This window comes from Panicum virgatum, chromosome 2K (genome assembly GCF_016808335.1).
Source record: "Panicum virgatum strain AP13 chromosome 2K, P.virgatum_v5, whole genome shotgun sequence".
NCBI classification, from domain to species: domain Eukaryota; kingdom Viridiplantae; phylum Streptophyta; class Magnoliopsida; order Poales; family Poaceae; genus Panicum; species Panicum virgatum.
The window spans coordinates 33,035,624-33,046,428 of NC_053137.1; the positions used below are offsets into that span (position 1 = coordinate 33,035,624).

At 53.3% G+C, this 10,805-nt stretch overlaps 2 protein-coding genes across 2 annotated transcripts; both read left to right on the top strand.

The window, feature by feature from the left end:
- Positions 1–592: 592 nt before the first annotated feature.
- Positions 593–2,954, top strand: LOC120673592. The gene is made up of 4 exons (XM_039954516.1): positions 593–615; positions 689–945; positions 1,020–1,122; positions 2,466–2,954. Exons 2-4 carry the CDS (start codon positions 814–816, stop codon positions 2,843–2,845), a joined length of 615 nt encoding a protein of 204 aa, XP_039810450.1. The 5' UTR covers positions 593–615; positions 689–813; the 3' UTR covers positions 2,846–2,954.
- Positions 2,955–3,716: 762 nt separating this feature from the next.
- Positions 3,717–6,309, top strand: LOC120673600 (guanine nucleotide-binding protein G(s) subunit alpha isoforms XLas-like). The gene is made up of 4 exons (XM_039954526.1): positions 3,717–3,843; positions 3,924–4,904; positions 4,990–5,430; positions 5,509–6,309. The coding sequence occupies exons 1-2, from the start codon at positions 3,737–3,739 to the stop codon at positions 4,873–4,875; spliced, it is 1,059 nt and encodes a 352-aa protein (XP_039810460.1). The 5' UTR covers positions 3,717–3,736; the 3' UTR covers positions 4,876–4,904; positions 4,990–5,430; positions 5,509–6,309.
- Positions 6,310–10,805: the final 4,496 nt, after the last annotated feature.

Here is a 10,805-nt window from a genome sequence, read left to right on the forward strand (position 1 = left end):
GGCGATGTAACTATTGTCGTACGCAGAAAGGAGGAGGTGGTGCGACTAGATTGAAACAACATTTGGCTGGGCGCGGGGCAGAGGTGATCCATTGCAGGAATGTGCCACCTGATGTGCGGGACTTCTTTCAGCGTGAGTTGGATAGGGCAAAGAAGGCAACTGCTGACCGGGCCCGAGAGAGGTTGAGACGGGAGAAGGCTGCAGCAGAGGGAAACTATCCCGGTGATGAAGAAGATGAGGAGGCTTAGGTGCAGCGTGCCATGGATCTATCGAGAGCGGAAGCAGAGTTCCGACGGGGGGTGGAACAGAGAGGAGGTGCATATGAGCGTGGAGGGGGTAGTGGTTCGACGAGGGGGAATGTTATGCAGAGAATGTTTCGAAAGTCCACTTCGCAGAGGGAGAGTCCTGTGGTGGAGGACTATAACTTGGCAGCTGATGGGAGAAGAGGAATGACACAAACAAGGATTGATACAGGCTCCTGGACGCAGAAGGGTAAGAACGCAAAGGAAGCTATTGGTAAAGCTTGGTCAAAGTTTTTCCATATTGCAGGAGTACCTGGAAGACAGGCTGACAGTCCATACTTTATCAGCGCGGTTAGGGAGACACAGAAGTGGGGTAAGTTTTCTTTCATTGCAATGATACCTATAAACTTACATTTTTGTATCTTATGATTTTCATATGGTTGCAGGTGAAGGTATCGCATCACCCACTGGACGGGATATTGATGGCAAGTACCTTGATCAGAATGAGCAAGACTTGAAGACGAGGTACGTAAAGTTTCAGAAAGACTGGCCCTTATTTGGCATCACGTTAATGTGTGATTCATGGACTGGTCTGACGAGGATGAGTGTCATCAACTTTTTGATATATTGCAATGGGGTCATGTGGTTCCATAAGTCTATTGATGCGACTGGAAGAATTCAAAATGCTGCATATTTGTTCAAGGTAGTCCCTCAACCTGTTCCATTCACATTGTGTATGTTTTGTCATGTTACTAAAAAATCCGTCTTCCATTGCAGGAGATTCGAAAGGTGGTGGAAGAGATTGGACCGGAGAATGTCGTGCACGTAGTCACCGACAACGGCTCGAATTACAAAAAAGCATGCAATGAACTACTAAGTGATGTGTATGACCACATAGCTTGGACACCTTGTCTAGCACACACCGTCAATTTGATGTTGAAGGATATAGCTCGAAGGCCTGAACATGGTGTTATCATCAAGCAGTGCAAGCGAATTTCAAATTGGTTACACAATCATGGTCAGTTGAATACAATGATGAGGAACGCAATCGGTGGTGAGTTGGTCAAGTGGAATGCCACTCGATTTGGAACCAACTACATGTTCCTAGAGAGCATCTATCGGAAACGTGATCGTTTCATGCAGTGGATGGCATCTACTGAGTTCCAACACAGCAAATGGGCGAATACCGAAGATGGTAGATTTACTCATGCAAGTTTTTCAAGTATGGAGTGGTGGGATGCATTGAAATATATCATCGACACAGTTCAACCAATATACAAGTTCCTCCGCTTCGCTGATCAGGACAAGAAGCCGAACATGTGCGAAGTCGTGATGGCCTACCAGACTATGAAACAGGAGCTGAAGTCTTTCTTTGGAACAAATGTTTCCACACTGAAAGAGTATGTTGAGGTGGTGGACGAGAGGTTGGATGATGTGTTCATAGGCACGTATGTGGGTCCAGGTAAGCACACATCAGTCGTCTATTTTTAAACTCTATTGAAATAATGCTTATTTGAAGTGATTTATATTTTGCAGCTGCTGTCCTAAATCCGAGGTATGCCTATACGATGGAACCAACTCAACAAATGTTTCGTGGACTTAAGGATACATTTCAGCGCATGACGGATCTCCAGAGCGCCGTCCAGGCATTGCAGGAGCTTGACGTGTTTCGGCAGAAAATTGGCGAGTATAGCAGTGATATGGCAATGCGGATGGCGATGGACCCAAAGACATCCCCATGTAAGAGTTGTTCCGTATAAAATTGTTATTTTCTCTCTTCGAAAATATTGCTTACATACTCGGTTGCACATGCAGCGTCCTGGTGGATGATGTTCGGATCAAGTACTCCAAAATTGCAGTACCTTGCCATGAGGCTTGTTTCACAATGTTGTTCATCCAGTGGATGCGAGCGGAACTGGAGTACTTTTGCCTTGCTGCATACAAAGGTTCGCAATCGGTTGTCGCACAAGAAACTTAATAAGCTTGTCTATGTCAACTACAATCTTCGTCTCCGACTCGAGGAGGTCTCCGGCCCACTGATGCGTGAAGAAGGTGATTTCATTGACCAGCTAGCCCATCTTTCATTCTATGATGAGAAAAATCCGGTGCGGGAATGGATGGAATATGGTAGATCTAACCGGGCTCCAGTTCTGGACGAGGATGATGATGACGGCGACATCCCTCTCCCGTCCCATATTGTCAGAGATCAAATAAACGTGTCAGATCTACGTGAGGCTACGGGGAATGATTCCATCAGCGATTGGGCACGTCAAAATATAGGTGACACTCACCTAGGGAAGAGAAAGTTGCACAAGGGGCCTAAGAAGGGTGACTCGAAGCGTCGAAAAGGCAAAGGAACAGCAAAACCAGTGAGCAGCGACACCGAGACTGATGATGGCGAAGGTGAGCGTAGTCCTCCGTATCAGGAGTCCGAGGATAGCAGCTCGGCCGATGATGGTGATGATGGTGACGGTGCTCAGCCTAATGCTGGTGGTGGAGGTAGTGGTGCTGATGATGCTGCTGGTGGTAGTGGTCATGCTCGTGGTGTTTGTTTCACAGGTATATATTGCACATATAAATACACATATATTTCTGACTATTGACTACTAATTATGAAATATGGTTGATTGCAGGGGAAACTCAGTTCACACATGCTACTCAGGACACCGACCATGGAGCACCGCAATCGCAGAGGAGAACAGGTGGACCGACGGACTATGACAGTCCACAGAACTCTTCTTCCTCCTACAGCGATTCGAGGCACTCTTTTCACTATCCCATTCCTGACATCAGCATGCAGCCACCGACGAGATGGGTGTACGAATGGGAAGACCCCCATTTTTACACTATGTTAGTTCAGGAATGGCAGACAACATCGGCGTGGACGGGCCAAACTTGGCAACACTACAAGGCTGAGCTGCTTAGAGTGCGAGGTATCGCTTTGATGTCCACCGCCGAATACCAAACCGCATCTCAAATGGGGGTCTTCCCATTCCTACGTTGAACTTTTCATTTCATGTGTATAAGTGTATGACTCCGTATTTGTATGCACCCTATTACTATTGTATTTGTATGCATAATTATAACTCATTGCTTTGGTAGGGTCATTTACATTAAAATGTGCATAGCTCATGTCGAAATTTCCTTTTATTTCACACCGGGAATCAATTTTTCAAGCGGCGAAAAAATACTCTAAACAACCGGTATACCGGCCAAACCGGCCGGTATACCGGTGTAACCGGTCGGTATACCGCAGTGAGCCGCAACACAAAACCGGCCGGTATACCGGCCAAACCGGCCGGTATACCGGTATACCCGGCCGGTATACCGGTCGGAACCGCCACCACGGTAAAATTTGAATTCAAATTCACATTTGACCGGTTCCGACCGGTAACCGGCCTAACCGGACCGGTAAACCGGTACCGGAGCCCGGCGGTTAGGCCGGTCCGGTCGGGAAATTGAACCCTGCCCCTACCAGCACATGGTGTTCCTCCATGGGGGCACCGGGGGCTCCTTATCCGCTGCGGCGCGAGCGGGCGGTTCCCCTCTGTCGCGGGGTCGTGTGGCCAATCGCAAAGCGGGCTCGCTCCGACTCTTCCCGGTAAGAATTTCTTAATTTAGCTGGTGGCGTCCCTCTCTTTTTCGTCTGGTTGGTTTTGAGCAATCTTCGCTGCTCGGCAGGTCGGCCGTCACCTCCCGCTCACTGATGATCGCCCCCTGCAAGACCCTAGCCAAGCAGAAGGGGGCGCCCGCGACCGCTCCTTTGGCGGGGCTGGTCGAGACAAGAGTTCGCTCCCTCGGGTCCGTCGCCAATCTGGACGCCGTGCCGCGGGATGACCCTGTCAACCAGGAGCGAACTCCTTTTCCGCCTCCTGCAAGTGCAGGACTCGGGGAGACAAAGGACGGCTCTCCCGAGCCTGCGGCCGGGCGGGAGACATCCTCTGCGGCCAGAACCATGGACGCAGAGCGCGCCGCGCCCCCGCCTCCCAACGATGTTAACGAGCTTGACTCGCCTGAGGACCGGGATGCCGAGGCATTCGCAGAGACCCTGACCTCCAACGCGGACGTCGTGCTCCCAGACACAGAGGTGAGGTCAGCCGAAGAGGGGACAGGGTCGGCTGAAGAGGAGAGAGGCCCCGCCGCTGAGGAGACCGTGGCGCTGGGTTCCGGCGAGACCCCAGTCGATCCTGGGGCCGGCCGTGCTCCAGAGGCTAGTGTCGATGATCCGGACTCCGCTCTAGCAAGGAACCCTCTACCTTCCCGGGACGACATCGCCTCGTCGCCCGACCCCAAGGCGGCCTCCTTGGTCACGAGTGAGGTTGCCGCGCAGCTTCCAGGTGTCACGCCGAGCCCCGCTCCCGTGTCGACCGAGCCGTCACCTAGCGTTGCGCCAACCTCAGTTGCTACAATGACGGTGGCAACCAGGGCTGGTGCAGGGTTCGAGCGTTCCGGTGATGCAGGCGCGGCGGCCGGAGGCGGATGGACTAGTTTGGGCAGCGTAGAGGCCCTCGGCCTTCTTGCGTCCAACTATGGAGGCTCAAATGCGGAACTTGCCGCTGCCATGCAGAACTTCGAATGGAGAGACCTCGAGTTCGGGCGGCTCCGCAGGTGGGAGCGAACATCATCACAGTGATGCGCTCATTCGTCGTTCCGTCGTTCGTGGTGAGCCTGTTGGCTTTTGTATTGATTCTTTGGTGGCTTTTTGCTGGGCACTCTTCCCTTCTTTATGAATGCTAACCTATCTCAGGAGACGGAGCTCTGGGAGGACGAGCGTCTGAGGCTACAGCTCAAAATCAGGCGCTCCTGGAGGCACGCCAGACCACGGAGGAGGAGCTAGCTTCACTTCGCCGGGCCCTCGAGGACGAGCGTCTGGCGAGGGCGGCGGATCACGACGAGGCCAACCGGGTGCTGAACGAGATGCTCGCCCGGTCGTCTTCCGTCACCTCGGAGCTCGAGCAGCTTTGAAAGGAGCACAACGAGCTGCGCGTCGGGCTTGAGGCGGCAGAGCAGGCATGGGACACCGCGGTCCAGGGGTGCAGCGCGGCCATCCAAGAACGTGACATCGCAATCCAAGAGCGTGACGTCGCCATCCAGGAATGCGACGCGGCGACCCAAAGGTGCGACGTCACGCTATCAGCTGTGGAAGAAGCGTCAGAGCGGGAGAAGACCGCGCTCTCGAGCTTGCAGAGTATCTCCGACCCCTGTTCTGTCGTTGCTATGTGCGTATTTTGTTACTTTATGGTGCTGAATCGATCATCCTTTGCAGACGCCCGCAATGAGTCCGAGGACCTGCGCCAGGAGCTCGCTCGCGTCGACGGCCAGAGGAAAGAGGCAGAGGCGACAGTGGCTTCATTGACCATTGACGTCGCCACCCGCCGCACCACGCAACAAAGATTGGAGGCGACCGTCGTGCGACTCCAGAACGAGGCAGCCAATGAGCATTTTTTATCACGCGATCTCTTTTTGGTCTTCTTGAGGGATTGTAAAAACGAGTGAGCTGGGTTTCCTTAGCAGCCGCAAACTCCCTGTGCCGAGAGGCGGAGTCGAAGCTGTTGAAGCTAAAAGAAGCGCTCGAGCTCCAGGTGGTCGGTTCCGACAACCTTCGCCTCGCGGTGGGGCTCGTGTTGGACGACCTCGGCGTAGAGGCCGCCGCTGCACCGGGTCAGCTCGTCAGCCAACTCCTCGAGGGTGTGGATGGAATGAAGCAGGAGGCCCGGGCCGCCCGTCAAGAGGTCGAGGTTGCGCGTCAGGTGGCGAGGGACACCGTGTACACTGGGGTGCACCATGCCTTCGCCGTTGTGCGCAGCCATTAATGTCAACATCGACCTGCAGGAGCTAAGTAAAGGGTACCCGGGAGACTATGCTGACGCTGAGCTGGATGCCTTTGAGGAGGAAACCGCCCCTTTCACCCGAAATCTGACGGACAAGATGTTGGAAGATAATGAAGATTAGCAGCCGGATCGTCGGGGTTGGGCTGTGTTTTGTCTTTATTGCACTTTGTTCTTGTGGAAAACTTTGAACAACTTGTTTTATTAATGTAATATAAGTTTGGAAGGGTTTTCGATAAGGGTTTTTGTTCTTTGAGGGCTTGGGAAAATGAGCGCGAATCTGAGACTGTTAGGGCTAGAAACCCTTAGCCGTGAGCGAAATGCCGTGACCATCGAGGTTTTGGTATTTGCTCGATTCGAACGGCGATTAGGGATCGCTCTATGGTTAAAGAAACTCGGCTCGCCCGACTCCCAAAGGGGGATGATCCTCAGTAGCTCCCGAGTGGTTTCTGACCCGAGTTTGTGCAAGGGTCGGGAACGACTCAAAGGAAGGAGAAATGACAGGGAAGGAAACAAGACATTTTTTAGGAGAACAACTTTATTTCATATGATGGTTTTTACATCAAGTGGAACTAAGGGTAAAAGCAACGTAGCTGTTCAATGTTCCATGCGTTGGTGAAGACTTGGCCATCAACAGTCTGAAGCTTGTATGTGCCAGGTCGGAGCACCTCTGCTACGACGAATGGGCCTTCCCATGGTGGTGACAGCTTGTGGCGGTCCTTCGTGCTCTGAACTCGTCAGAGCACGAGGTCTCCATCGTTGAAGGTGCGTCCCCTGACGCGATGGTGATGATAGCGTCGTAACGCATGTTGGTATTTTGCTGATCAAAGTAGGGCGATGTCGCGTGTTTCCTCAAGCTGGTCCAGAGCGTCCTCCATGGCGGTATCCAACCCCTGTTCGGTGTAGGCCTTCACCCTTGGGGAGCCATAGTCCAAGTCGGTGGGAAGAATGGCCTCGGCACCATACACCATAAAGAACGGTGTAAAACCAGTTGACTGGCTTGGGGTCATCCTTAGACTCCATAGGACGGCCGTGAGCTCTGCGACCCAGCGTCCGGCGAATTTCTTGAGCCTGTCATAGATCCTTGGCGTGAGTCCCTGCAGGACCATGTAATTTGCCCGTTCGACTTGGCCATTCGTGCGCGGGTGGGCGACCGCTGCCCAGCCGACACGAATGTTGTAATCATAGCATAACTCAAGAAAACGCTTCCCTGTGAAGTTGGAGCCATTGTCTGTGATGATGGAGTTCGGTACTCCAAAATGATGGATAATGTCTTGGAAAAAAGTAGCAGCCTGCACAAATTTTAGCAACGTGATTGGCTTTGCTTCGATCCACTTCGTGAACATGTCCACAGTGACAAGAAAATATGTATAGCCCCTGGGCACTTTTTTCAAGGGGCCAACCATGTCTAATCCCCAGACCACGAAAGGCCATGTAATGGGGATGGTTTGGAGTGCTTGGGCCGGCATGTGCGTTTGCCGAGCATAAAACTGGCACCCTTCGCAAGTGCACACAATTTGCTCGGCGTCGGCAACTGCAGTCGGCCAATAGAACCCCTGGCGGAACGCGTTCCCGACCAGGGTTCTTGGCACGGCGTGATGTCCGCACACTCCGCTGTGGATATCAATCAGCAATTGCTTTCCCTGCTCGATGGGGATGCATCGCTGCAAGATTCCCATGTGGCTTCGTTTGTAGAGCTCCTCTCCGATGAGGACGTAAGATTTGGCCCATCGAGCCAACCTACGCGCCTCTGTTTTGTCATCGGGGAGGACATCGCGGAGGAGGTATCCAAGTAGGGCCCCCTCCAATCTTCTGTGGCATTGGGTGTCGGACCTTCCTCTCCTAATTCGAAGACCTCGGAGTCGGGCGATGGAAGCTCCGACCCCCCAGCCCCCGAGCCCTTTTCGGGGGTGTCGAGATCGGCTGGGGTCGAGGTCTAGGTTTTTGATTGGCACGATCGTGAGCTGGGGTTGGGGTCGATGGGTGTTTCGGATGGGGCCGTGACATCGCGACCCGAGGTCCCTGCCTCGGGCTTCTCCTCCTCTGGGTGTCGGATGGAGGGCTTGTGCTGATCGTTGGCGAAAATGTTGTTGGGGACCGGTTCACGTCCCGACCCCATTTTCGCTAGCTCATCCACTGCCAAGTTGAGGCGTCGAGGGATGTGGACAAGCTCTAGCCTATCGAAGTTTTCTTCAAGCTGGCGCACTGCCTGGCAATAGGCCGCCATCATTGGGCTTTCGCAGGAAGATTCTTTCATCACATGGTCCACGACCAGGCGGGATTCCCCTTTGATCTCCAGGCATCGGATCCCCAGCTCCGTGGCAGTGCGCAAGCCGTTGATGAGGGCTTCATATTCCGCAACGTTGTTGGACGACGTGAAGTGAAGGCGAACAACATATCTCATTCTAACACCCTGCGGGGAAACAAAAATGAGTCTGACCCTCGCCCCCGGCCTCCTGACAGGCCCGTCGAAGTACATAGTCCAGTACTCTTTGTCCACAGGGGCTGGCGGCAGCTGGGTTTCCGTCCACTCTGCAACAAAATCCGCAAGTGTTTGTGAATTTATGGCGGTGCGAGGAGCGTATTCGATGCCCTGTCCCATGAGCTCAAGGGACCATTTCGCAATGCGTCCCGTAGCGTCTGGGTCCCGCACCACTTCTCCCAGCGGGAAGGTCATGACCACCGTGACGAGGTGCGACTCGAAATAGTGTCGCAACTTGCGTTTGGCGATGAGCACTGCATAGAGAAGTTTATGGATTTGGGGGTATCAGGTCTTGGTTTCGCTCAAGATATCACTCACAAAGTACACGGGTTGTTGTACTTTCAGTGCGTGTCCTTCCTCCTCCCTTTCTACGACTAATGCGGCGCTGACTACCTGAGTAGTCGCTGCTATGTAGAGGAGGAGGGGCTCCCCTTCCGCGGGGGGCACGAGAACCGACGCTGTAGTCAGCCGCGACTTCAGCCCATTCAAGGCCTGTTGGGCCCCGCTGGTCCAAACAAAATGATCGCTCTTTCTCAGGAGTCAGTATAGGGGAAGACCCTGCTCTCCCAAACAGGATATGAAACGGCTGAGCACTGCGAGGCATCTAGTGACCCGTTGCACCCCCTTCAAGTTCTGGATTGAGCCCATGTTGTTTATGGAGTTGATCTTATCGGGGTTCGCCTCGATCCCTCACTAGGAAATGATGAAACCCAAAAGCATTCCACATGGTACCCCGAAAACGCATTTTTCGGGGTTGAGCCGAACTCCATTTGTGTGGAGTTGAGCGAACGTTGACTCGAGGTCCGCCACGAGTCCGTCAGCCTACTTTGACTTGACCACAATGTCATCTATGTATGCCTCCACGGTTCGCCCGATGAGATCACCGAAACACCTGATCATGCATCACTGGTAGGTTGCGCCAACATTTTTTATGCCAAAGGGCATCGTGACGTAACAGTATGAGCTGAACGGGGTAATAAAAGAAGTCGCAAGTTGGTCGGATTCCTCCATCGCGTTCTGGTGATACCCCTAGTAGGCATCGAGAAAGCAGAGGGTTTTGCACCCCGACGTTGAGTCTACTACCTGATCTATGCGTGGCAAAGGAAACAGATCCTTTGGGCACGCTTTGTTGAGACTCGTGTAGTCAACACACATTCTCCATTTCCCATTCTTCTTTTTTACAAGAACAGGATTATCTAGCCATTCAGGATGATACACTTCCTTAATGAAACCTGCGTCTAACAACCTAGCTAACTCTTCGCCGATAGCTCGCCGCTTCTCTTTGTTGAAGCAGCGCAGTCGCTGCTTTACTGGACACGAGCCTGCCCTGATGTGAAGCGCATGCTCGGCGACCTCCCTTGGTATGCCTGGCATATCTGATGGCTTCCAGGCAAAGATGTCTTTATTCGCTCGGAGGAAGTCGACGAGCGTGCCTTCCTATTTGGGGGTCAGCATTGTGCTGACCCTCAATTTCTTCTCGCCCAACCATTGGGGGTCAAGAGAGATCTCCTTGACGCCCTCCGTGGGCTCAAACGATCCGACCTTCCGATTGGAGTCGGGCACCTCCACAGGGACATTTTCCCTGATCAGTGCAAGTTCTTCAGCTGTGAGGACCGCCGAGGCCAACTTGCAGCTTTCCATTTCACACAAATACTCATGCTGATAGGTGGATCCCACGGTGATGACCCCGTGCAGCCTAGACATCTTCAGCTTCAGATATGTGTAATTGGGTACTGCCATGAACTTCGCGTAACATGGCCTCCCCAAAATGGCGTGGTAGGCTCCCTTGAAGCCTACCACCTCAAACGTGAGGGTCCCCTTCCTGAAGTTGGAGGGATCCCCAAATGTTACCGGCAGGTCAATCTGCCCGAGTGGCATCACCTGCTTCCAGGAACGACGACGTGGAAAGGAGCCCCCCCGAGGGCCGGAGGCGAGACCGGTCGATTCCCATGGCGTCGATGTTGTCGGCGTAGAGAATGTTGAGGCCGCTCCCACCGTCCATGAGCACCTTGGAGAGACGCGTGTTGCCGACGATGGGATCCACGACCAAGGGGCACCTCCTTGGCCGTGGCACACTACTGGGGTGATTGGCCCGGTCGAAGGTGATCGGCGACTCCGACCATCGGAGAAACTTTAGAGTTGCTGGCTCGACCGCCATCACCTCTCGGAGCGAGAGCTTCTGCTTGCATCGTGATTCGAACGCGACGGGTCCTCCAAAGATCATGAGGACGTCGTGCCCAGTGTCACTCTCCT